The 27,833-nt window shown below is 36.6% G+C and overlaps 1 protein-coding gene across 6 annotated transcripts in view; it reads right to left on the minus strand.

Moving 5' to 3' along the window:
• Positions 1–68: 68 nt before the first annotated feature.
• Positions 69–27,833, minus strand: part of ARFGEF2 (ARF guanine nucleotide exchange factor 2) — a 40,166-nt gene continuing 12,401 nt past the window's right edge. Inside the window, exons 8-39 of one of the 6 annotated variants that reach the window (XM_074843499.1) lie at positions 27,406–27,554; positions 26,874–27,004; positions 26,104–26,338; positions 25,748–25,847; positions 25,382–25,521; positions 24,188–24,296; positions 23,486–23,687; positions 22,611–22,722; positions 21,830–22,035; positions 20,832–20,916; positions 20,566–20,737; positions 19,244–19,395; positions 18,928–19,056; positions 18,394–18,552; positions 17,077–17,224; positions 16,021–16,120; positions 14,698–14,738; positions 14,444–14,613; positions 13,652–13,803; positions 13,331–13,503; positions 12,037–12,197; positions 11,081–11,211; positions 10,855–10,984; positions 10,224–10,359; positions 9,298–9,436; positions 9,163–9,217; positions 8,790–8,904; positions 8,392–8,522; positions 7,141–7,309; positions 6,610–6,748; positions 5,429–5,546; positions 69–3,815 (exon numbers count right to left, since the gene is read on the minus strand). In XM_074843499.1, the coding sequence (XP_074699600.1) occupies positions 3,639–3,815; positions 5,429–5,546; positions 6,610–6,748; positions 7,141–7,309; positions 8,392–8,522; positions 8,790–8,904; positions 9,163–9,217; positions 9,298–9,436; positions 10,224–10,359; positions 10,855–10,984; positions 11,081–11,211; positions 12,037–12,197; positions 13,331–13,503; positions 13,652–13,803; positions 14,444–14,613; positions 14,698–14,738; positions 16,021–16,120; positions 17,077–17,224; positions 18,394–18,552; positions 18,928–19,056; positions 19,244–19,395; positions 20,566–20,737; positions 20,832–20,916; positions 21,830–22,035; positions 22,611–22,722; positions 23,486–23,687; positions 24,188–24,296; positions 25,382–25,521; positions 25,748–25,847; positions 26,104–26,338; positions 26,874–27,004; positions 27,406–27,554 (4,466 nt within the window). In that variant the 3' untranslated portion in view covers positions 69–3,638. Of the gene's footprint in view, positions 3,816–5,428; positions 5,547–6,609; positions 6,749–7,140; positions 7,310–8,391; positions 8,523–8,789; positions 8,905–9,162; positions 9,218–9,297; positions 9,437–10,223; positions 10,360–10,854; positions 10,985–11,080; positions 11,212–12,036; positions 12,198–13,330; positions 13,504–13,651; positions 13,804–14,443; positions 14,614–14,697; positions 14,739–16,020; positions 16,121–17,076; positions 17,225–18,393; positions 18,553–18,927; positions 19,057–19,243; positions 19,396–20,565; positions 20,738–20,831; positions 20,917–21,829; positions 22,036–22,610; positions 22,723–23,485; positions 23,688–24,187; positions 24,297–25,381; positions 25,522–25,747; positions 25,848–26,103; positions 26,339–26,793; positions 26,812–26,873; positions 27,005–27,405; positions 27,555–27,833 lie in introns of those variants that run through there. The other 5 variants (XM_074843503.1, XM_074843504.1, XR_012625573.1 and 2 more) reach the window with 5 other exon arrangements.

Raw genomic sequence — 27,833 nt, forward strand, 5'->3', positions numbered from 1 at the left:
GCATTAGCATCTTTGATCTAGTCTCATGTTGAATAGACCCTTCCAGTAAACTACACGAAAACACAAGCAACACTTCTTAAAACTTTATTGATTTACCACTTGATTAAAGCATGGAGTATTATAACAGTATTATACATAGTATTTTCATGTAGAAAACTTTACATAGTTTTTCATATTATATAATTTTGGTATTCTCTCAAAAATGTATACATCCATTAGGCAAGGAATGCTCTTTAAATTATGGATATTAAATGCACTTAACAGAGATCTTCAAAAAACTTAGGCATTTTAAATATGTGAAAACATACATTTTACACAGAAATAACATGAAAGGTGCTGAACAAACTGAATTTACATATTAAAGGGAGCTGCACATTTGACAGAAAAAGCTTAGTTCTACTTCAGACTAAAAGTTACTATTTTTAATCTCTCTCATTCTTAATAGTAAGACTGAGCTAAAATTTGGGATTATTTGCTTGTATTAACATTGTTTTAGGTTGTTCTGTTTACAGTTCAGAAAGTGAGATGAGACATAGATAACAAACCACTGTAAAAATATTATTTTCTTGTACTGTTAAGACACAATAGAATTAACATGAAAGGGAGTTTTTAGGGTTTTCCTCATTGGCATCCTCCACCTGCCTAACTATCTCCTAGAGGGTTCCAAAATAAGGAGTAATAACAAATATCATGCAGTCTCCATATTTATACCATTATAGGTAAATCAATTTATAGTTTAATTTGTTGCATAACACTACTTTAAAAGTCTAAGAGGTTACCTTTTATTACTCCATGTATTGCACAGATGTCTCAATCTCTACCAGGATATGCTGACACAGAACCTTGTTCTCATTCATAGTTCCACTAAAGCCAGTAAAAACACTACAGGCAGGCAAAGTCTGTGTCAGCAGAGTCAGGACAAGATCGGAACCAGCAGTCACTACTGCAGGAGTTTTGGCTCAGCATTTTTAGCTTCATTAAGATATCTATGTGTTATGATCTTTCTGACTGTATAAGGAAAACCAAACAGCTGATGTGAATACACCTGTTTCAGGTATTACACTTAACATACCATTCTTATTGCTTTAACATGTACAATCAATTCCAGAAAACGGACAGGATTAAGGCTGTTATAATCCAATTGCATTCCAGTCCCCCCCTTCTCCTTCATGCACTACAGGGTCTAGGATGTTTTAATGTCACACACCTAATTTCAGCAGTTTATTAATGGTATAAATACAATGAAAGCTTTAAGTAAAAGAACAGTCTCAGAACTAAGGCTGAAGGAAAGGACTGATTAAAGGCCCTTATTCTATATGCAGACACAGTACAAATATTGCACATTACAGTAAAGAAAGCCCACAATGCAACTGTAAAGTAATTTCAGATCTGAAAATTAGAAGACTTGTTTCAAGACATGAGTTGCAAGGCTTTCAAAACTGTAAAATACAGGAAAAGCATGCAACTTTAAGAAGTTTGTGGTTTGATAGGAGATAAGGGTATACATTCAATGAGGCAGTGACACATTCAAAATCTGAAAAATAAAGTCTCAAATATTTTCTTCACAACTATCTAGGAACAGAAAAAAGGAATACCCTATTCTTACAGATTTAAATAGAATTAAAATAAATACTTCATTTTTACTGTAATTGATGAAGTGACATTACTAGGGAATGAGCAACTATAAATGCAACACAAGAGGACATTTCAAATGCAGCAAGTATCAGCATTGCTTATTTTTCAGTCTTATTGTAAAATACAGCCATATATTCTCTTCTAAATACTGGTGTATAGATTTATAATCTAATGGGTTAAAGAGCCACAACCACCATTTATTTTTCTTTGGTTAAAAATAAAAAGTAAAAATGAAAATGTGAAAGCTTTAGCACTACTATTGACTGCAAAACCATTCTCAAACAATGCTTATGTAGAACAAGCCAATTTACTGAAGAGCACCATATGAACCCTTTGGAAATAGCTCACAGAAAAACAGGGGAAAACCAAACAAAAAAAAAAAGGGAAAAAACCCCAAACAAAAAAAACCCCACACCCAACCCTGCCCCAAAAATTAAAACCAGAAAACAAAATAAAAAAAGAAAATGAATCCCAACACCTCTGAGTGGAATATCCCAAGACAACCTCAACTAAGGCCACTCTACCAGGAAACTCAAAAAGCAAAATAACAGGTTAAACACTTAATACCATTCAAGTAGGTTAAGTAGGTTGTTTGTTTGTTTGTTTTTTTTTTTTTTTTTTTTTTTTTTTAAATAGTGTTATACTTTAGGTTTGCTACTATAGATAGCACAGCAGTTAACATAACACCTTTGTTTACATTATTTTAGGAAGTGGAACCTCTCCTCCCATCCTGCCACACTCTTCCAAGTTTACTGAAGTCTTAAAATTTGAAATTAACATTATTTCAAAGGACAGACCTCAGTCTACAGTACTTCAACTGTAAGCTGGTGTACTACCATAGAAACAGTTGTTAGAGAAAACGGATGCATTTTGAAGAAAGAAAAATGTCTAGGGCAAGCAAAGCTGCAGTGCTACGTCATGTTTGCTTCACAGATACCTTCAAAGCATAGAAATGTATTGGTAACTCTTATAGTACATGAATGAACTTGTTTAATTTTGCTACAGCAGTTTCATGGGAATTAATTTTTTTTAGATCACAATAGGAAGTAATAGTTGAGAACAAAAATCATTTGCACAAAAAGACAAATCAGATGTTTCAGATTTTCAGTGAAAAGAGACAACCTCATATGTATTAAGGACAGGACTTCTTGTTAACAGACACAATTACTACTAATACATTGTACTCAAGGGTGAAAAGGATAGTTTTATTTGTTCTGAACCTTGTTTTTAATATTACTGTATATGCTCTGTCCATAATCTGGCAATGTATGAAAGTAAATGGAAAGTTTAAAAGTTTTCTTTATTTTTGTTTTTTTAAATGCCTTTAACTCAAGACTAACAAGCTAAGTAGAACAGATGCTGTTGTGTGCTCCTGATGTAAAACCTTCCATAAAAACAAAAATAGATCTCAGAAGATGAAACACTGATATTAAAAAAAAATTAAATGACTTACTTAACAGGAGGAAAACCCTTTCCCCAAATATCCTACAGGCTGTCCACTTCAAAAATGGTAACACACTGCCTGGTCTAGTCATGTACACACAAAGAAAAACCCAGAATGATCTTAGGTGGTCATTAGCCACTGCAGTATAGTTTATTATGAACACATGTGCTAACATCACAAGGCTATACAACTATATTCATTATTTCCAAGGGGCATAATTTCTATTGAGGAATCCAGCTGATTTATCAGATTTAGCTGGGATGCAAGACTGAACAATTGATAGAAGAGATAGACTTGATCATAAGGATGACTAGCATTGAAACAAAGAGACTTTACATCTACTGTGTTAACTCTGTAAGCAATAATTTAAATAAAACTGCTGATAGTTTTGTAGGATGGACAGAACAGGATTTTTTTTCCTCCTCCCCAAATGCCATTGTGGTAAGAGTAACTTGCTGCTGTGTTGATACACCAGGGTCCCATTTTTTCCCCATCCACTTTAATTCATCTCTGGAACACAGCTTTATGTACAAGCCAAAGTAACCAACCCTACTTTGGGCTACCATGAAGGTAAGTTCATCCCAGTTGTCCGTATCTGCTCCTCTGTTATGCAGATTTTGAACACAACACCTATACGCAGGAAGAACTTCCGTAGCACAGCTCGAAGCTCAGGAATCAGGTCAAATTGCATGATTTCACACAAGTATGGATAATATGTTGAAGCATGTGCCCTAAACTATCAAAGAAGATACGAAAAAAGAACGTTATTCTCTATAACTATAGGACAGCGCAGAGTTTTTCTACATTCATGGCTACACCAACTTGTTAAAACACAAGATCTCACCCAACAAAGACCCTCATAGATGGCCAAAGGGCCATCAAGCCCAATGTCTGTTTTCCACAGCAGCCTTAGCAGATGCCTACAGGAAACCATACACTGAGCATGCATTTAGCTTTACTTCCCTAAAATAGAGTCAGACTATTTTGTGGCTCAGGGATTTCTCAGTCCAGAGGTGCTGTCAGGGACTACTTGTAGAAACATCCCCTTCTGGTATGACTTTGTCCAGTTCCTTCTCCAGCATCTTTAAAATATCATCCACAATACATAACAAAGCCTTCCACAGCTGAACCAGTGTGTGAAGAACTATCTCCATTACGTGTTTGGGGTTTTCTTCCCCACCAGTAATTTGCCATCTCCAAAAATCATTCACCATCTCCTCCAGTCTAAGTTCTTCCATTATCAGTTGTTTCCCTCTTTTCACAGTAATAATGATTTTATGCACCTCTCATTTTAATTTCTCTTCCAGATAAAAGGTAACTGAGTAAAAGTCTAACCTATGTACAGTTCTGTGTATGGGAGCCAGTCTATATCCCTTATTCCTGTTACACTCTCTCAACCCTTTTCCAGCTCCATTACACCCCTTTCAATATGGGGGATCAGAACTGCAAACAGTATTCAAGATGCAAGTGTCATGAATTCACACAACATGAAATACGTTTTGTCCTCTATTCCTTTTCTAATAATGCTCAGTCTTAGCTACAGGGAAAGTTAATGGAACACACTTACCACAGAACTTTTATAACAAGATACTGGGATTGTGTACTAAGGAATGGCCAAGGTACCGTTTCATCTACAAAGAGTTCAGACTATTCTCACAATACACCATAACCACAGGGACATCACTGAATTGATGCTACATGGAGAAGCCAAGCCTCCACTACTACCCATTTCTTAGAATACTGGTAAATTGCAATAAAACATTTCAAACTACACAAGAGTGAAGTGAAATTACACTTTGCAATACAGGAAAAAAAAAAAAACACACCAGGAAAAAATACACTTAAAAAAATAAGATTAAGGTCAACAGTATTAGAAAGTTTAAAGAGAAGTAAGGAACTTCCAGAAGTTTTTCTGCATGTTCTCATGTAGTGAGTATTTGCATTCACCTTTTCCTCAGAAGGGCCGAGATCCTGAAAATTATTTTTTTTGCAATCACTGTCGAGGAACCAGAATTTCAGTTTTCTGGTGGTGAAATTTACCTCTACCATTCTTGTGCAGCTGTAATATGGCAGAAGCTCATCCTTCATTGCACTTTAATATGAAAGCTCTGCAGTAATTCTATCAGTATTTCTATACAGCTGTGAATTTCATGGATACAGTCCGATTTTTACAATATCGAATGCTTGCAAAAATGGAGATGTAATGACTGCTGTATTTCAAGGAGAGTACATGCTATGTCAGTAAGTGAACTAGCCACCTTGCAATACAGATGATAATAAAGACCGAATTCAACGGATGTAAAAAAATACCTGAATGCAAACAAGACATGACTTCCAGCCTGTTCTTACCTTTTCATCACTGATTTTTAGTGTTTTTGTTAAAAGCAACAGCAGGAGATTGGTCCAAGCTTCTCTGTGGCTTTCTGAGTTCACAGTAATAAAATAGGCCAGGGCTTCACTGCATACACTACAGAGATAACAGTTCAGACAAATGAAAAAGAAAACCCATAAAAAGTTTTTATAATGTGCATTTTTTTGTCCTCTCAGTGTATTTTTGTTTTTCAAGCAAGATGCATTTCCATGGGAAAGTTTTCAATCACGTGCAGCAACTTTCTGTTACAGTAGTTGTTACAGATAACTGAACTTACAATAGTTTTCATGTTGTCAACAAAGAACCATGGAGTCAGAGGTGGAAGACTCTTATTTTCCTCATAAATATTCTGTAATTAAAGTGTTGTCACCTTTAACCTGCAAACATTATTTCCTGATCCTTACACTGGGACAGCTTAGGCAACAGCAATATGAAAGAGCTCTCCCTGCAAATCTAGACAACTTTAATAAAGATCTCCAGAGCTCAGCATCACAGATTAAAGAGGGATTACTACTGTATTAATAAATTCTTGGTTCTTGCTGTAGACTGTCAACACAAGGTACAAACTGTACCACTTACTATGGCTTTTCGGGAGGCCCTATTTTAAATAAAGAAGGAATGGAGCTTCCTTTTTTACACCCTAAAAAGATTAGTATGTCCATAGATGCTGATAAATCAGAATGTTACTGAAATCCACTGCATTAGTGCCAATAGCAAGTTTAGGAGTTCTTCACATTTGATTAGAGATTAGTACTCTGAACTTTTATGTACCAGCAACTCACTTTCAAATAAAGGGACCCCAATACCCTTTTATATTAATTTAGCATCATTTTCTACATTTACTGAAGTTCCAGGTATACAGCAGGTTATACTGCACTCTGTTTAGATCACTGTATCCTATTATACCTATGAATATCATTATGTACTCAGATGTGAAAAGTATTCATACACCACCACTTCTGTAAAGAAAAGCTTGTGTCAGGCAAGAAGGTGCTTCATTTATTCCAAGTAGATTTCTAAATTAACTTTTAATAAAGAGTGGTCACCTCTCTCTCTCCTTTGCATGCTCTGCTCAGCAACTTAAAACAGGACATGTGTACCCAGGGATGCACTTACTGGCTGACAACAGAACGCATCAGAACCAAGCTGGTAGTCTTACCTAAGCAGCCGTTGTTGTATGGCATCCCAGGAGTCTCGGCGGTTTTCATCCACGTACATTCGAAAGAGTATTCTCAAGCAACAAGCCAAGCTGCTGGTCTCTTGTTTTAAGAGATTGGGTTTTGACTTACCCTTGAACCCTAGAAAGCAGTTATGCACAGGGAGAGAGGGAACATTCACATCTGTATTCACTAGCCAAGAAGTAAAGTTTATCAACAATACCTCTACTAGTTAACAGTAATGATTTCTTGTCCAGATAGTATTTTCTCCTCCTTGGTTTTAATTGAGACCTAATCTATTTATAAAAATATTTAAGTACAGTAGCACCGACTGTATAGCTCTATTTTAATCAAAAAAGCAGGTAATTTACTGAACAGTATTATTCAAGATATCAGGAAGGAGACAAGTAATAAAAGCACATAACACTGTCATATTAACTGTAGAGATTATTGCAATGGTATCCTTTTGTATCTGATAGCTAAACCTTAAGTGGAGCTCAACATTTTTATCAAACTAAAAATAAAAGCCTCACCTGCTCTCCATAACACAGTTCGCTGTTCATAATTTGAATTAAAGGCTTTTGAAAATGAATGAGATTCTTGCAGACAATCTAGTAACTTAAAGAGGTGATGTGAAGACATGTATTTATACATTCCTTGGTCTTCTGTGTCGATGTGGATATCTGCATCCAATGCATCTCGCTGAATGAGGGGGAGAGGGGAGAGAAGGGAGGGGAGAAGGAGTGTCAATAACATTCTTCTTATATAAACTTAGAGACTTTGATACTTCACAGACCATATACCAGTAAATTGGAATGTGAAAAAAATGGAATCTGAATTTACTGGTGCAATACAACACAGAAGAATGGTCCTGTCAAATATCAGAGTTGTACTCTTTTCAGTAGGATGTTTTAAAAGAGAGAAGTTATCATCTATCCTAGGTATTGATAAGAAAAAAAAAAAAGAACAAGGGAAGAACCTCCCTTATCAAGGCATAAAAACCTCATAGCAATACAATATTCTTCTCTAGGAGCTGACTGAGTAGGTCTGTTGAATTCTGAAAAACATCAAAATGAACCACAAAAATAGTGCAAGTTTACATGTTATATAGTGTAGAAACTCCCCATCTTTGGCTAATGTCAAATGGCTAATGTTCATTAAAATTGGTCAATATTTTTAGATAATTTCATTAGGAATTTAACTATACCATCCCCAAAGCACAACCTGAATGCACTAGCCCAAACTTCTAGCCGAGGGCTTTATTAACATAGCCAAGCAAGAGCTACCTTGCATTATTCCCTACAATCAGATTTTTCAGGTACAAGGACCTCTGTGAGGCAGGTAATGAGTTAAATCTTGACTATTTACCTTGCTAAAGTTCCACTTCTGCATCTCCTCCTGTGTAAACACCTAGAGACTAAGCAAAGCCTCAGCTAAATGAAGACACTCAGGCTAAACAACAGAAAAGAATGCTCTCCCCAAACCAAACAAAAAACATTCTTGATGAGTATATATTCATTATAAAAAGAATAATACTATATTGATAAAAAGAATAATGGTAACATAATCATAACAATCCAACAGGCAAACTGCCAGGAAACACTGAAGTCAGTCAAAAAGAAAAAAATATCACAGCTTAAGAGCAATGACACACACGTTCAGGGTAGTGCCAAGGGTTAGAAAGAGGAAAACTATATACTCGATTTTGTAAACACACTTCAGAGCATTCGACAGTCTTTGTACTTTACTGCCACAACAATGGTAATAAATAAGTCTGATGGTACCTGAGCTGCAGCCATGTGCTCAGCATCTTCCTTCTTGCTTGTTGCTGGATAGAACACTATATTATCAATGGTCTGTATCAATTCCAGCTGTACCACACACTTTATAAGGAGGCCAGCAAACAGTTTCTGGTCTAATGAAATAGAGTAACACAAGTTTCAGAAGAAAACTTATGACAAGTCACAACAGGCAAGCAAAACACTACATCACCATTAGCATTTTGATATTTAGTGATACTGTGAATTATCTTATAAAGAGAAGATTTCTCTGCAAGGCATAAACATAAGTTGTAAAGATGTACCCCAAGTTTAAGTGCCCAAAAACATCCTCTACAGAACTACAGAAGTGGACCAAGAGTGGCTATAATAGTTCATTTAATAAACTTGCATGTTTTCCTTACTTGTGTAAGGACCACCTTTCCAGCTCTCATCTGTTGGGTTTGAAAATTGACTTTGTCCTCTTTCCGAAGCATTTTTATCCATGCTGCTTAAAGACTGGTGATCTAGGTCTAAATCCTAGAAAAGAATGCAGAACAGTTCTAGCAATCCAAACCACCAACTACCAACCATCTATCAGTTTTCAGATGACTTCACTAACCTTAGTCAAGGCCTTCCTGCATCTAACATTTATATCTTATTTTACAATGATACCAAATACAAGCTAATGTCAATTCCAGCATTTGGTGTCAAGTGTATTTACTGTAATAAAGTATTTTGAAAACTAACTTAACACACAACCTTCAAGTTAGTTTGTTGCACTGAATTAATTCTTACCAAGTGTTTTTCAGCAGAATCTTCCTCCATTCCTGCTGGCCTCCATGTCAGCAAGCTTCACAAGGTTAAAAAAAAAAGTAAATATTGTTGCTCTGGAATCACGTATTAGTACAAGAATTAAGTTTATGAACTTACACATGAGGGATAGTAGTTTTGAAGATTTCTAGCATACAATTGCATGTCTGGCCCCAGACTTCAGGGCTGAATTTCTGTCCGTTTAGAATTACCAGGTTTTCTAGGCAGTTTGTACCTGATCGAGCCAACTGCTCATTATCTGTGAAATAAATGTTCCATATTTATCAACTTCTACTATATCAATGAAAGATTAAGCATTCTCTATTACTGCTCCATTAAACATTTTTACCAATATTGTGAATTGCATGGTATCTTAGCTCAAAGCCTACTTATAAAGTGTATTACAATAATATCAAGCTTAGGAACCTACTGAATGAAAAATACTTTAAAAATAGACTTCATGAGATTTTAACCCAAACAGGGAAGACAAAGGACAGGAGAGAAGGAGAAAGGAAGCATAGAGTGAGACAAAGGGAAGAAAAAGCACCAATTAGAAACCTATGACTTCCTGCAAGGTAGTCCCCCCATATTCCATGCTAGCAGTATGCACGATTTCAGGCATAAGAGTTGGAGCCCAAAAGAAAACACGTTCTTTTGAAAGTTGTATCTAAAAGTACTTGGGGGGTTGGAGAAAAAGGAAAAAAATCAGAATTCATACATGCGTATATATGTGTGTGTAAATAAATGAGGTATTTCATCTATGCAGCCAAAAGGAAAAAGGTTGTTGGCAGAAGATTCAACCAACTCTTTAAAAGCTTTTACTCCATCACAACAGCACCATAAACACATTATAAACACATTAACGGAAGAACTGCCTAACCAATTAAATAGAAGGATCCTCAAGTATTTAAAATACTGCATCCACCTATTACACAACATACTGTCCCAGTTGTAGTTTTTATTCTTCCAAAATTCGGTTAACTTCCCTCTTAAGTAATGAGCATTTAAGAAATACATTAATCAAAAGATACAAGTAAATAAGCTACCTTGTTTTACACACCAGTGTAACTGTGCAAGTATGTCAGGAAGAAGGATCTCATTTAAAGCTTCATAAAATTGCGTAAATACATCACAAATTGCATAAAGTGCATGGTTGCATGTGGTGGTCATCCATTCAGATTTCTATGAGGAAAAAAAGGAAAAGTCTTTATTATGTGGGTGTTTCTATGATAGCACTTGGCTTACGCAGAGCTATTCAACAAAGGACGTGACCTCTGAGAATAGAAGTAGAATTCAGGTAAAACTAAGAAGCCTCACTACTGCAGATGTCTTGTCAGAAGCATTTACTTGGTCACATGAATAATGTTCAAAAAACTATACATTTTCACAACAAAGTGTGAATATTCTCCTTGAAAATATTCAGATAGACAAAACAGATAGGTCACAGGATACTATGAAAATCTCATACATACCCAGAGAATACAGCCAAATACAACAACGTATCATTACGTTTTGGGACAGGATGGGGTGGAAATACACTGACAAGACAAACAATACAAACTGCTGCCTTGATTGTTCGAGTTCTTAAGAAAAACAACTCTAACATTTGCTTGCCTTTTTTGTTTTGCTTTGGTGGGGTTTTGTTTGTTTGGTTGGTTTTATGTTTTTTGTTTTTACCTCTGTTTGTTGTTCAGGGAGTTTCATATTATCAAAAATCCGAAACACGATTCTAAATAGATCTTGCCACCAGTGCTTTTCAAAGGTATGGCCATAACTCTTCATTATTTCAAACATCACTGTTAAGCCTCTATAAACAAACCCAAACAAATAAAGGAAAAAGTGTTAAAATGCATACCCAAGATCTCTTCACTAACTGAAAAAAAAAAAAGAAAAACTTTATCACCTTGTTCGAACATCTAATTTGCAACGATTGATGATACAAGAAAGTTCAAATAAAATGGGAAACCATCCTCTGACCCATACTCTGTCTCCAGGAGCAACATTCATGTCATCACTTGTGTATTCTCTTAATACCTTGGAGATGGGCAGGAAAAGAGATTTAAAAAAAATAAGTCTCAAAAATCTTTAAATCTGACAGATTTAGATACTACTAGTGGCACAGACAGATGTGAAAAGTTAGCTTAGTTTCTACCATAACACTCAAATCCTGTAAAATATAAGTACAAAAGTAAGACAGAACTATTTGTGAAAATATTGGGAAAAAACCATGGAAAATAAATACCTAGATACATTTTACTTAGGTCCTGCTAAAGGTTTTACAAGTTGCAGAAGTCTGGACTTTAGGAAGCAAGATTAACACTGACAGGCAACAATTATATAAATATAGGTAACAAGGAAATCTAAGTTTGGCATAAACCAGTTTTACACTTTTCTGGCATACTGAATACAGCACGCACATCTTGCAATGGTAACACACAACTGCAATCTAACTCCAGGCTTTTTTCAGCAAAGTGATTATTATATTTAGTATTCACACAACAGACTGATGTAGAAAAATATGCATGTTTTGTAACCAATTTAACTAGACATAATTAGGGTGACAGAACAAGAAGTATTGTTTTCTAGGTCATCCTAACATTATAAAAAATAAAAAGAACTATTTCATTCAGTTATTTCCAATTTGGACTGATGAGACTTAAAATTTTTTAATTAGTCCTAGTTTACTGCTTTCACAATACCAGAATGACTCCTAATTCTGAATAAGCTTTTAAACAAGCACTTGCTGCTGGGAGACTGAAGTTTGAGTCTGAAAGCTCTTTCTTAGTTACAAGCTCAGTCTCAGTTTAACAGTAGAAGATAGCTTAAGAACACACAAGGGTAAAAATTGAAAGAAGATACCTGTGGTCTTTCTGAAACATATTTCGCACAATAACGAATAAGTCTAATTGCTTCCATGCTGGTGTCCGGAAATGCAACATTACAGGCAAACTCAGAAAGACATTTTACTGCATCCTGAAATGAGTCAATTGCTGCTGGGAAGTGCTGCTGAAAAATATTTGCTGTGAAGAACAAACACACTTTTTAAAATTTACTGATATTGAAGTCCATAGATAAACTGGCATTGATCTACGTATCTCAGCCACGGTATACCACTCCTGACTGGACAAACACGAAAGGACCAGACCTTCTAGATTAAATATGGTTCTCTGTATTCCCTTGCATTCTTCCCCATCCCACCCCACCCCCCAAATCTGTCAGCATCACGTTTTCTCAGGTTGGGTAACCACCGATTTTATAATTTAACATCATGGCTTCTTACATGGTTCAGTTTCCTCCCACAGCATATGCAATCCAACGCTCTTAAAATATTTTGAGAAATAACACGAGTAAAGCTTGATGTTGACTTCCCTGCTGTGAATGAAGTTACCTGAATTCACCTAAATTATCTAAGCCTGTAATTATTCACATTATGTGGCAAGAGAGGAATAAGCAGGTAGATTTCAGACTTAAGGGACAGACTAAATACAAACCAAATCCAATGTGTACAAGCTTTTGAACAAACTACAACTCCCAAGTTCTATGCAATTCAATTTAGCAAAAAAGTTTTGTTACTATTTGCATGTATTAATATCGTCCATAGCTCTTTTTCCCCGTGCTACTTAATGGGAAGAGAGTAGTTTCAGGACATTTAAGAAAGCTATGACCAATATTGAACATACATTTCAAGAATATGTGAATTGGTTGTCTTCCTTTGAAAGTGAGAGCAGTATGTTGTTCAAATATACTTTTAGAGCACGTAGGCTGTATGAACTAAACTCTACAAGCAGTCACACATCAGTGTCACAAGCTTTACGATCCCCACCATATGATACTGAATCAGCATGGAAGTTCATGAAATGGGTTCCTTAATCCAAAACAAGTTATTGTGGCACATGGGGCAACATACAAACTTATTCAATCTATTCCAAACTTCCAGAGCTCTATAGCAGAACATCTATATGCAGTTTTTCCTGTCCATAGCAGTCAGAAGACTTAATAGGTAAGACCTAGCTGCAAAGTTTAAACAGTCTGGCTGTAAGATCCTGTGTTTATTTACCTGGAAATACAAAAGTCTTATTTAGATGGGCCTTTTAAACCAGAATCACAGCAGCTAAGCTAATTTGGATACTCGTATCTGTCAAGCCTTACTTACTAACTATATGTGCTGTAGTTTGAAAGGCCAGTTCCACAATATTCCCATCATGGTCTGATGCTGCTTGATGAAAGACTGCAAAGATATTTTTCCAGCCTGAACGAATATTACCAGCTTGAGAGTTCACCATCTGAGCAATACAGCGTATTACCATGTCTCGAATAGTTGGAGATCTTAAAAACAAAGAAAAAAAAGTGGCACAATTTTACACTGGCACAACGTAACTGTGTCACTTCCAGTACACAACAATCTAACCCACACCAAGTAACATCTTTAAGTAGGAACAAAGCAAGCTAACACAGAAATTGCAGTACATCGTACCTGTTTTTCTTCATAATATGCTCAAAAGGCCTTAGGAAGTCTTTCTGGAAGCGGAAGTTGGCTAACTCTCCCTTCTCAAGAAATTTCATTGACAGCTGCCTTAATGAATCTACTGCAAAGATGGCGACATCTTCATTGGGGTTACATCCAACCTAGAAGAAAAACATATTTGCAAACACTTAACAGCTAAGTTATTACTTATACGAGTAACAAAAACATCATTCAAGTTTCATGTCAATCCTCTAAAAATTGCTAGCATGTTCCAATTTTCAGATATTTAGAAAGTAATTACTTTCAGAGAGGGGCTTTCTCAGTCATTTCATCCAACTAAACAGACACGTGGATTTTGTATGCAACAAGTGCAGAACTATAGTAGCCATCTAGACACAAAAAAATAATAAAAAAAAAAAAATCTTACATTAAAACACCCCCACCCAAACATTGTCCAGTTTCCTAAGGAAAATAACTTAGTTGTTCAAGGATCATCCATATATATTTTAGAGGAAAACTGATTTAGCATTTGATCAGAAGGATAAGACAATTACATAAAGAAAAACAACAAACACAAAATTAATTATATAATGAAGTGATTAAAGATCATTCCCATAAACATTTCCATTTCTATTTATACACTTCAGATTTTTAAATAGGTGCTTCCTTTAGGATCCTTGAATGGATTTTTTTTTTGTTAAAATATCACAATCTACACCACCCAAGAACATAAAGGGAAAAAGCTGGTTAAAGAATTCCTGCTATTCATGTATGCTTCGTAACTTGATTTTAAATAAATACCTTATTGAAGTGATCTCCAATCACATGCCAAATCCTTGACCACTGCAGCCTAATGCGATTCATGTTGTAATATGATATCTCCACTATCTTCTGCAGGCTGAACATGCGTGGATGGTGTGGGGAAGCCAGCTCATCCATGGAAACAGCACACAGCCATCGGACAAAGTCAACTGAACGTTAAAACACACTACTGTAAGTTCAGGATATTACACTGCAAGAGTTCCTGTAACCCACCAAATGGTCAGCATACATACCTATTGCATTTCCATCCAGCCTGGTTGATCCTGTAAATATCCTATGAAACAAATAAATGAGTTGCAGTTTTAGTTGCACATCCAGAAGAGTCAGTCACATCTTAGTGCTGTAGGCAAAAGTCAGCATGTTCCTTTACAATCCTCCGTGCTACAAACTCTGCAACTATTTTATCCTTACTCCTTAACACCAGTTCATGTCCTTCTAGTCTAAGCATTCTCTTCCCTGTTGCAAGTCAGTCTACTATGCTCCTGCCCCACAGCAGGAAACGGGCACAGGCTCATGATTTTATCCAGGGCAAGTAGTGCTAGAACACTCATTTGGGTGACAGTATGTTAAATTTCATAGGGAGAATAAAGAGACATGAATAAAGTTTTGCTGCAAGACTTCAGTGGATGCCAGCCACCTGCCTGATCTTTACATGGTTCAAGATACACTAATACATTAAGCTGTGGCCATCAAAACAGATAGCAGAAAGACTATGGATGCACTATTGTCCTTCCCCTTCAGTTGTTCAGAGTCTTGCGTTCATATAAAACACTGATAAGTGAAGAATGTTCCCAAATCTTTTAGATTTTGATATGGTAACAGACACATTTACGTTACAATAAATACTACAAGTTTGAACGTATGATTCTACAGAGTTGCCCAATAGATTCAGTAATTATATGAAAGTCCCCTTCCAACACATGGTTTATGATAGAAGCATCTCTTTAGACAGTATTTTTAGAAGGACACATGAGAAAGATAATGATTTAGACAAGAATGCAGTGACTACTGAATAAAGAGCTGAAGAACAGCAACTAGAGAAATGCTGAAATACTGAAGTTCACAAGACCAAAGAAAATTGCATGATTTAACAGGATAAGGACATTTATTAATTTCAGATACCTGTCCTGTTCAGGCTAAATTTAAAAAAAAAAGAAGAAAAAAGAAACCCAAATACACAGAACACACATGTAAGTGACAGACAACTATCAGACAGATTTGTAAAACAAAAATAGCTAAATAATGCCAACCTAGTTCCAGTCTTCACTGGCTTACTCCGAAGAAAAAGCATAAACACATGCATATACACAATGCCCCTTCTCACAATACACTACATTAGTTACACTGCTATTTAATGACAGTTTTTACTTTTGTGAATATTACACGCCTACAGAGATATACTTATTGGGTCCAGACAAAACATCTAAGTATCAGAATCTCTCACAAGAGAAACAGGCTTCAAGAACATAAACCCCTATCAGAGTCTGCAAATAAAGTGAGGATGGTTGGTAACTTCGACTCACCCTTTCCCTAGAAAGAGCTTATATTCTCAGTACCTGTCTACTGCTACCACCACACTCTGTGAACTGGTCTCTCCCACGGACTCTTGAATGCTCGCCATGTGCCGTTTATCAGCTCCGCTTCCAACGAGGTTACCTGCAATAAAAGCCATTAAAAAAAGTCAGTATTTAGCATCATGAAATCGTGACTTTGTATTACCCCAACTTTATATAAGTAGACAAAGAAAAGTGACTACTGCTTCCAATTAGCTTGGAATTTATATGGAGCAGATGGTACCTTTGCCAGATCTGTGCCAGATTATTACAAAATTAAACATCCAGTAGGAAGTATGTTTCTCTTCCCTCAGGGCACTGTGTTTTGACCATCAAGTTTATTAAGTTAAGATGATATAATGCTGTTAATAACATAGGAAATTATAAAACATTATTTTAAAACATGAACTTTAAATCAGATAAAAGTAGTTAATGATGGGCACAGTTCTGTTATATTCAGCATCATCATCATGTATAGCATCAACTTCTGAGTATTTTTCAAATTAAAAGGTTTCCTTGATGGTTTTCCAAAGATTAAGGCAATATGCCTTGTCCCTCTAATTTACAGCTTAAAATCTAAGGTTTTTTTCTTGCACATACTGCAGGAATAGGAACTGGAACAGCAAACCCAACATGCAGAGATAAGAAATTCCTTTGGAAAACCAATTATCAGATCACTGAAACATCTATTAACTCCTAAAGATAAACGGCTTATGTTTTTATTATTAAAAACAGAGCATAAAAAGAAAGAACTGGTAATACTGGTAAAACCATGACTGAGTAAGTATTGTAAAACAGTTTTGACAACAACATATTCCAACAAATAAATCTGGAGGAGTTTTGTTAAATAGCTTAACCCAGTTACAAAGTTAAAACAGATTTGGTAATTATGAATACATCTTGCAATACACAGTTCTATTTTTTTAAGTTCCATTAATCCAATATAGCTTCCCCAGAAGCAAGTAAATATATTTTAATATCTTATAACACTGAGCTTTCTTAGCCATCATACTTCATTTATATGTGCATCTTTGTGAAGTCCAAGATTATTAATCTTACCTAATCCCAGGCCCATAAACTCTTCCCCTCCAGATGCATAGCCTTTAATGCTTCCTTCCCTTTCACGCCCAGAGCCAGATAAATACCGAGTTTTCACTCCAGTTCCTATAAGTTGTGCTAGTTCCAGCTGGCTAATACATTTCAAGATCTAAAACCAAAAATATTTGAACATTGTGTTTCTGGACACCACTGTATTTTTATTCCTAGCATATTTATATTTAATATTTTAACTTCCCAGGTTCTCTAACCTTTAAACAACTTTGACAATGATAACAGTTTTAATGTAGCTGAACCATTACTAATACAAGTAGAAAGTAAGTTGAGTGATTCATTCAAGGTCACCAGCTGCCAGGAATCATTTCAATATGAGAAAAAAATAAACAGCACCCAAAAATCTAACTTGGATCTCTAACTACTAGAGGAAACCTTTTTATTACTTCTCACAGTATCAACTTCCTAAACAATAAACAATTTGGAGTTGATCTTCTAGAGTCCCAGAGAGATGAAAAGGCTGAATTATTGCAGCTACCACTTTGAGTAATGATGTTCCAATGTAGACAGTGAAAATGCCAAAATCGTGCCTTGCCGTCAGCACAAAACTGACTATCTCTTCCTTCTTACTCCCCCTCTGCAGCATCCCTTGGACTGGCACAAGCATTTGTGAGAGTATGCTGTAAGCCAGGTCAAGTAATTTGTCAGCTAGAGAACCTTTTGGCTCATGTTATCACGTAGCCAAAGACTATTGCCAAAGAACATAATACAGCAGGAATGCCCCTTTTAACAACAGCACAGATTTAAATCTGATTAAAGAGCTTCTGGAAAATATGCTTTAAGAAAATACATATGATCCCAACAGCCTGTCCTTACTTATCCCCCCCAAGTTACTTTAGCCTCAATTTTTCATGTTATCATGGTATAAATGTTACCAAACACCGCACAGACAAGTCTGGACTTTTGAGCTAGAATATTTTTGTTTACATGAACAAAACCGCAATAGTTTCTGTGATGAATTCTCTGAAGTCAAATGAGATTTTAATATGGTTTTAATTTCATATCAAAAGCACCTACAAAAATTACAGTATTGGTCACACAGTGTCTATAAGGTCTGCCAAAAAATGCAGTGTATTATTTTATATATATTCATACATACATATAAGAAACGCTAACAAAATAATGCATTTGCATCCACATTTTGAAGGAGGTTCTGACACACGTTGGGATATAATGCAGTTATTAAGACTGAAAGTATAACAACAACATCCTGCAAGTTGTCAGAGGACAGCACAGTTGCACTACTTAAACTAATAATGTTTTTACCTCATGCCAAGAGTTCCCAAGATAGTTGCCATCTGTGTGAGCGACTGTAATAAGTGTCTTAATAGTATCTATGTTCTTCTGTTTCATTTCTGTAATACTGGAACTGGCAGTCAACAAGGAAAAACGAGCAAGGGCCTGTACATAAGCATCTCGTTCAAGCTACAAGACAGAGAAACAAGCATTGTAATCAAGTCCCCAAAGAGCTAGAGAAAGCTATTTGTCCAGCATGCCTACACAATTTTCCTTCTATGTACAGTTGGCAGTATTAGAGCACTTTCCATCTGAAGGAGAGTAGGAGGCAAGTTAGCAAATGCTTTTAATAGAAGACTCAGCGATAAAAGGAAAGCAGAGTTGAAGAAAAGCTTGTTTTAAGATCTTGATCTTGTCAAACTAAAACAGGATGACAATATTTTATGATTTCAGGAATGTAGATGAGACACTTGATTTTCTATGTATAAGTTCTTTGCAATTCTTCATCTCCCTCCCAGAGCCTGCACTGCCCTTAGGAAGCTCCATACTAAGTCTTATACAAACCTGCATTCCAAAGATACAGGCTATTCTAATTGCACATCGTATTCCTTCCAAACAAAGGGATGCAACTTCTGTGTCATCACAGTTCTGCAAGCCAACACTGTAAGCTGCCAGCAGTGGAGTCCATACAAGCTAAAGAAAGGAAGAAACTAAGTTCAGAAGTCTATTACTATTTTAGCCCAAAACACTAGGTAACTGAAACCAAATATATCCAAAGAGTCCAGCTGCTGCATTACCTAACTCTTCAAAGTAATTTTCCACTTTCTTTCCATGCTTGAAACTCTTAGCAATGAAGAGACAAGGAGAACTCCATACTCACTTTGAACATGGGTCTGACATGATCCAGATGAGTGGCACTAGTAAAAGGAGCCTTTGCGTGGCTTACTGCCTCCATGAGGGCTTTAGCTGTTTTAGCCATTTGTTCCATTTCCAAGTTGTACAACAACCTCCGCTGCTTCTCATTAGCTACATCTAAGGGGAACATCACACAGCTGCATTGGTTTCTTTTTTATAAAAGTATATTCCACGTCTTCGCGGTGAGCATAACAGAACGTTAAATAAAGGTATTGGTAAATTAAATGTCCCTGCCCAAGGCCCCTTCCAACCATTCTATGATTCTACAATAAATCTAAAGATAAAAATCTTTCAGACTGTTAGAATTCAGAAGGCTGTCAAAGTTGCAAGCAAGGAACTCCAGCACTAAAACCCACACCCCAACTTAAGACTTTATTCTGTACAAAATAACTAATTCAGCCCTTTATTATACGTCACATGTAATGACTTAATCCTTGGAAGTCAGAGAGGCATACTCTATTAAGTGAAAATGTAAAAATCCTTCATCTTCTTAGGCTGACATCATCAAAACAAAACTAGCCCTTACCAACTTGATCAGTAACTTAAGTGTTTCTTTACCCTTACACTAAAGGCTGCAACTTCAATTTTCAAGCAAGTCAACTTCATTCCTATTTTGACCTAGGAAACTTGCAAATAGCACGGAAAACACTGAAAAAACCCACTATGCTGAAGATTCAGAATTCACTAAATTGAATTAAATTAATACCAGCTATTCTGAGTAAAAGCAGAGTACAGCTGGGGATGCTGGTTTCTAGTGTACACTACACACACAAGTCCTCATTTGGTCTAGAAGAGGACAGGAGACTATAGATCATATCAAACTCTGATTTCTCTTTTTCAAACATTATCAGGAGGACTATGGCACTTACCAGCCTCTAACCTACTACATGCTACTGATTGGTTTTTTTGTCTCCCTACCCAAAACAAGCATGTGAAAACAAGAAGTTAAGTTACAAATTAAGTGCCACCTTCAGTTATTCTACTATATCTCCCCCCTACGCTTCTGTTTCAAATCCCACCCCCCCCCCCCCCCCAACCAGTTTCCTGTGCCTCTCTGCAATGGTGCCAGATGCACGTACACAGCTGTGCCCATCACAGAAGTAGCAGTATTACGTAATAACTGAGCCAGTTTAATTCCAAATATCTATCTTAGCCACTCTAAATGTAATTTCTGTATTGCGCAAAGATGTTTTCAAAAAAGGGATCTGAACTCCACTATGCCATCCCAAAAGTTACTGCAATAGTTCAAGAGCACTGTGGTCTTTCCAGTTTCTAATTCCTTCTTACTTGGTTTACTACATTTGGTTGTAATTGCGTATTCTTTTGTCTCTTTCATTGCAATTTTCTTTCCTTCTATTTCTTCATAGATAGTGGATAAATACTCTACTGGCAGGTCTTTACTGTCATTGATTCCCCGATTCATTTTGATGTATTGATCCTTTGTCATTTTATTTTTCACCTGTAAAAAAGAATGGAAGTTGGGTATCAGATTCTGAATGCAAGTTCCAGGGAAATTTGAACTTCTACAAATCTGGTTTTTTTAAAATTTTTACCTGTGGACTGTGCAAGTCTGTAGTCAGCATTATAATAGAGTATGCCAAAACATAGGCAGTGTCAGCACTAGCAAATAGTGTTTGCCTAAGGGAAGAAAAAAACCCAACAGGTTTAGAACCTTAATTCCTCAATCCATTAGCTCTATTTCTACATGCAAGAAAAATACCCAGAAGTACTATGCATTCAACCAAAGAGCTAAGAGAGCTAAAATTAGCCTTTAGAAATGCATGAAGGCCCAAAGTATTTTAAAATGCAAATAAAATGGGAAAAAAAAAAATCCAAAAGCATCTTCACAATGTTGAAAACTAGCAATGAGTGGACTTTTCACATACATTCCCAAAAGATTATACATGATCCTTCTTTGGGTAACCCTACAAAAGCTAAAGAACAGCTTATTTTTCACTCCCAGGGTTTCGTAAGGAATTATATAAAACCAGTGATGCAGCAACTGGACTAAGGAATGGGAACCAGTTAAGTCTGAACATGTAGCTGAACTTCAATGCTAGTTTATTGCATTAGATACAATAGCAACACTTCCTTCTTGCTGTCCCCCAACATATATACATTTTGTTCAACATCTAACGGGCAAAACCAGGTGCAACACCTTATTAGCTATTTATGTCATGTATTTTTAATTTTAGCAACTGCTACTGCTTAATATTGTTGTTTACACTTGACTGATCTACATTTGTTTAAAGACAGAACAGCTAATACAGAGACAATTTAACATGCTCAGGGCTTCCCTCTTCCAATAATTCCTTCTAACAAGTATTTGGAATTTCACGAAATACCAGCATCAGGATACTTTCTATCCAAAGTTTCCATTTTGCCTAGCTGCTCGAAGAGGTTCAGCACCAAGAAGAGCAACAAGACCTGCTCTGCACACAAGCCTGTAGAAGTTCCTGACCTACGAGTATGGGTTGCACCTTGCCCCTGAGGGTCACAACCAATACAGCTATTCTTCAGGCACTTATTCAGTATAATGGTTTTGAATTACCGTTGGTTGCATTCAATATATCTAGCAGCAAACTTCTCCATTAATCTATCGATCTTCTGGGCTTCACCTGGCAGACGAAAACCTTCCAGAAATATACGTAGAGCAGAGACAAAGTCTTTTCCACAGAAATCAAGCTGGTCTACATAGGCATACATCACTTCCTTGTTAAACTTGTTGCTTTCCCCAAGAAATTCCCCTACTTGAGTCTAAAAACACAAGAGACAGTTATTACTGTGTAATCCAACTGCCAGCTTTGCAAGAAAGTTTATAGTACAAGAATTGCACAGCTGTCAGTTTTGTAAGACCGATACGCTTCACTGAGCGGGCAGAGCAACCGTTAGAGGGATGACAAGAAACCAGCGTCATTAGAAGTGCCTTTACTCTGCATATTCTTGCTTCCCTCAGTCCCCAAGGCAAGATCTGCATTACTGTAGAGCCAAGGAAAGCTGAGCTGTGCCCAATCTCACATGCAGCAGAGAACACTTTGCCACTGCAGTACATGATATTCCTTTGCTGGCAAGATACCTACCGCTAATGCAGATATAGACAAAACGCATGCTCCCACTTACGGGGAATCCCTTCAGCTACTTTACTAAAAAGCCTGGGACAGCAAATAAATAGAAAGTAGCATTGGTATTAAGAACCTTCATTAGAACCCTTACACTTTCAGTTGCCTATTAATGAAATATGAACTAAAGAGTAAGTGTGTATAGACATCAAAAGACAGGGGAAAATGATAGGTACAAGAGTATTAATTATCTTAGGTTGCATATACTCTTACAGAACAGAGGCGTTCTTCTTGGTGCAAAAATTGTGCAATGTCCTCTGCTGTAGTGCCAAGCATTCCCTGCTCCTGTAGATATTGTATCCCTCTCTTTGGTTTTTTATTAAACCTGTTCAGACAAAGACATGGGGAAATTAAGACATACAATTGAAAAACATCACAGCCTATAAAATTTTTTGGTTTAGAAGGGCTCTGTAAAACTAGATTCTGTGATGTAGCTCTATGTTTTTTTTCTAGTTAGAAAAGTGTCAAAGAACATGTAACAAATGTATTAACTGTATTGCACCATAGGCTACATCTCATAAGGTACATTCACAGTTGCTGATAAGCTTAAAAGTTATTGCTGGAAAACTCACTTAAAAACTGACCCTTTGGAAATATTAAAAATTAGAGAATTTCCAAGAAATGTTAAAAATGTTGCTGTTCAAGACCTTTTCATAGCATTTACAGATGTAAAGACCTTCAAATTAATGAAAAAGATGTAAAGCATAGCTGGACAATGATTGAATTCTCCAAATTGTATTTCAATAAAAGACCACAAATGGTGTAAGAGCTGTACGACAACATTAAGCCTGCTTACTCAAATCAATTTCTCTCTAGGTATACACACACTTTCCCCTCTTGTGTGGCTGAACCAGCACAAAGGAAAGCTGTGAAACCACCCTCCACTCCACCCAAGATTTTACTGAATGCCTTTTAACTACAATAGCCTCCAGCCTTAGCTTTTGACAACAGCAGGCAAGAGACTTCAGCATTGAGATCAATTTGCAAGGGTCCCTACAGGCTTGACTGTGTAAGACCCTAACAAAAAATATGGTTGTACACATAGATTTTTTACTACTGTGTTTATTTTCCTGTCATAGTGGACTTACAGTTCTATCCCATGTTCAATTATTTCCTTTTGTTGCTTGATGACTTCAAATTGCTCAGGATCATCTGGGACAGCAGTCTGGGTACCAACACTTCCAACTCCTGACGACACAGTGGAGTCCAAGGAACTGACACTACTCCGTCTCCCTCCACTCTCAAGGCATTTACCTTCAGCCATTTCCTGCTCAGATGGTTTATAGGAACCTATTTATGAACAGGGACAGACTTACGTTATCTTGTTCAGTCAAAAGCTTTTAGTTATAGAACTTTTTAGTAGAAATTTATGAGTCAATATTCCTATTTTACCACGTATAATTTTTGGCAGTCTACATGAAGATGCTGTATTGATGCAATTCTAAAATAATCCAACTAAGGCAGAGAGCAGTAGCAGCTATGGAGAAATTCTTGCACTTCAACTTAGTAACTGCAAGATTTGTCACGTCTGTTCTACATAAGCCAGCTTTTATAGTGTAGACAAAGACCTGGCTAGAGCTCTTAAACAGAACCTGGTTATTTGAACCAGACACATGGAGAGTCTATTACTGCAACAGCATTAACAATTGTTTGCAAAATACTTCATTGGTATAAACAAATCGTTATGTAAAAGCCTAGCATCCACACTTCCAAATAGCTTCTAAACACTGAAAAAACACAAGGACAAACTTATTAAACAAATTAGTCTTTCTGTAAGGAAACCACCTTACCCAAGCTAGCCTGATGATTTGGGTTCACATAAAGGTCTTTGCTCCATTCTACCATACATTTTAAAATAGAAACCAAACATTCAAGTCCTTTTTTCCTCAGGCTTAGTTCCTAAAAAAACAAAAATAAACACCAAAACAAAAAAAACCAATCCAATATATGTATATCCACAAGTTTTTTAGGAGGCATTACATCACACCATTCAAATCTTAGCAAGGTCATCAGTCAGGGGGAAATCTATTGCAAAGTTTCTGCCCCTTGACTATGTAGGCTGAATACATCTGGGCCAAAAGCAACCACAAGCAGACTGACACCAGAACACATTCCAGCTGCTTTAAGCAGATGGTCTGTTCACAGCTGATGAGTACAACCAAGGGGCAACACACACCAAATCCTAAATACAGCCCATTTGTTGTATGAATGATTGTGACCATCCACTAAATCTCTACAGTGTCAGATCTCTCCACAAGCAAGACCAGTGTCTCACTAACTCAGCTGTACAATAAACAGTTCTATTCAAAATCCCAGACAAACATGTCCTGGTTTTTACTTTCATTTTCTGGTTAAAGGACCACAGGGAGCGGGGCAGAAAATCAAGCAAGCACATATACAATTCTAATTGAAAGTGTGAGGCGCACTCAGTTCTGAGACCAATGCTGGCACCAAGTTCACTTCCACCCTGAAAGCCACTAGGCTGGGCTAGAAAAATGGTGCTGTAGGACAAGGCCAACACCAGAAATATCTGTTCTTGCTGAAAGCAGTCTGTACTCCACTCTCCCTCGAAAGATGAGGAAAGTATAACTTTAAAAATAAAATACTTGTGCTAGAGATATGGCACAAAAGGCTTGTGCAAAGCAAACACAAGACGAAGGTACTGCTGGTTCATAAGCCCCAGAAGGAAAGTCGTTTGAGCAAGGCAGTGGAAGGCTCATTTGATTCTCTCTCCCACGGCAGCCCAACAAAAGAGCCCACAACAAGCCTAATCTCACAATGCAAAAACGCAGCAAAATCACCAAATAAATTAATCGTACTGCTTCAGCATCCAATTGCAAATTAGCTAACTGATAGAAAGTAAGTAACATCAGTAGGTTACAGACAACACAAACCACTGGAAGTATCAATAACGATGCAGAGACAGCACTGTTTACAGAAAAAAAAAATAAGTTGTACCTTATCTTCAAAGCTGATTTTCTTACCTGTAAAGGCGTCATTCCCAACTCATGCCCACTTCGTCCCTGTGCGATTTTGGACAAATCATTTACTAGGCGTTCAAATATATTAGCAGCATTTAAATCACAGTCATAGTTAACATAAATATCCACTACACACTGGGCATCTTGAAAATAAAAGAAAGTGTGAGTATTAGGATTCAGTATAATAGCATTTTTAAAAGAAATCAGTTAGTTGCATCAAGCACATTGGCTTAATGTAGACGTTTAACCCAAGCACTACAGGATCAAATTCAATTTTTCACACTTAAACAATGTGTGTGGCATTTGTCTTCAAAATAGTTTTCATCTGCTGCCAGAGGAAGTGACTATTTTTCACAACAATGGAAATACCTGCACAAATTCTAGTTAAAGTCTGAATCACCATCCATTTGTGTTCAAAGGAGCTTGAAGAAGTTTCTAGAATATTCAGGAAGATTTCTTTGAAGAACACCTGCAAAATAAATGAGAAAAAGGACTTGACGATCTGAAATTTATTAGAACAGTGTCAAACATAGAGATTAACTTCTATTCAGTAATTTCTCTTGAATCTCATGCATATTAGAATTTAAATACAGTAGTAATATACTAGTTTAGTAAGCAAACAAAACTAAGATATTAACTTCTAAGTCCCAGCTGGCTTCTTATCATTGCAGTATTTTTATTTGAAAACTAGACCATCATACAAATGATAGATAAAAGTCTCTCACCTCAATCTGCATTTTTAGATGGGTCTTAAAATTTGAAAGCAGCGTGAGAAAGATGGCAAGAGAGAGCTCAAATACATCAGGAACAGAAGAGACTCCATTTTTAGATAACGCTACACAAAGATATTGCTTGATTGCATTGATGAACATTTCATGTGTCCTGAAAACTGGACCAGCATTCTGCAGTACCGAGAGAAGAAGCTGGAGAGACACTATCTTAGAACGCAATTCATGGGATCTAGAAAAAATTCAACATTAAATACATTTTCATTGTATTTCTGAATACAATCTTGTATTCAACATGACCACTACAGCATTTCTTCCACATCAAAAAGAAATCTCTGCTCTTTTAGTTTGTTTCAAGGTGGGGGTGGAAATCAGCCTGTGAGTGATTTTGGACAACACCTATCATTTTAATTTGGAAGTTTTCCAGGAATATGAACATGTTAGACTAGGATAACAGATGAAACTCAGTGCTACCAAGAAGCATTCCCGCATTCCCCCACTCCCCTATCAAAAACTTCACAAATACTATCATCAAGGCCACTTCAACTGATAAGATTAATAAGCCCATAACACAGAAAACAACCCTCAAGTATTAACTGTTTAATAATTTGAAGCAAGTTTCAATCCTAGATTCATCAAGGGAACTGGACAAGCTAAACAAGGGCCTGACAGATGAATTTTGAATACCTGTTTTACTATACAGCAGCTACTTAACTGTCTCCAAAAGCTACCCGAAGAGGACAGTGTAATAAATACAGTCTGATTACTTGGGATCTGGTGGTCCATCACCAAGTGGTTTCATTGAGAGCTTGCACAACGACCTGAACACAAGGAAGGCATCCTTTTGTAGAACATGGGAAAATTTGGCAGCAGCTTGATGTCCAGATACATCTGTTTCCTTGACAGCAAGAAACACATTAGATCCTCAGTGAGACAAATGAACAGAGCAATTAGGAAGATTCCACAGCTTCTCTGAGAATCAGCTACAGATTTTAAAAAAAGGGTACATTTGGGAAAGTTTAAACTAAACCTGAATGGGACAAGTGATCTGGATCTTTTCACACATGTTGACCAACTCTTCCCCTCCACCCCCACCCTGTGTTAAAATACAACATAATCAATTTTAGAACAGTTGTTTTCAGTATCTACGTAAATTGCAATTGCTGCTTCCTTTCTGAACATGAGCGGGACGCATACATTAAAGCTTCTGTCCCTTCCCTCCCCAAAATCCCACTGTATTACTTGGCATGATAAAAACATTTCTCTAAATATACATTAGCATCCAATGAAGTTATTTACCAGATTATCAGTGGAGGAAACAGATTGCCCATCATCTGGAATGCCGTTCGTTTGTACGTTTTCATTACTAGAGCCAGAAAGAACAGTATCTGCAGTCTCTAAAGCAGGTAGAGCCTTAACTGTTTCTGTTACCTGCTTTTCTTCAGCCACTAAAGGGGAAAAAGGATAACTGATTAAAATCACCCACTGAGCTTTTTTATCCCATGACTTTGTGAAGCTCTACAACCAAGTGGGACAGAAGCAGCACTGGTAAACTAGAGCTTCTCACCTACCCGCAAAAGAATATTGTGAGACAATAAAAACCTGTTCTTGCTGCTGTAGTAGGCGTTCTTGACAAGATATTTAGTCACAAAAAATAACTTCCATGCTTTTATAATCACAGGAATAAAAGTTTGGCAATACACATGCATCTATTTTACTTTAGAAGA

This window comes from Strix aluco, chromosome 17 (genome assembly GCF_031877795.1).
Source record: "Strix aluco isolate bStrAlu1 chromosome 17, bStrAlu1.hap1, whole genome shotgun sequence".
Taxonomy (NCBI): Eukaryota; Metazoa; Chordata; class Aves; order Strigiformes; family Strigidae; genus Strix; species Strix aluco.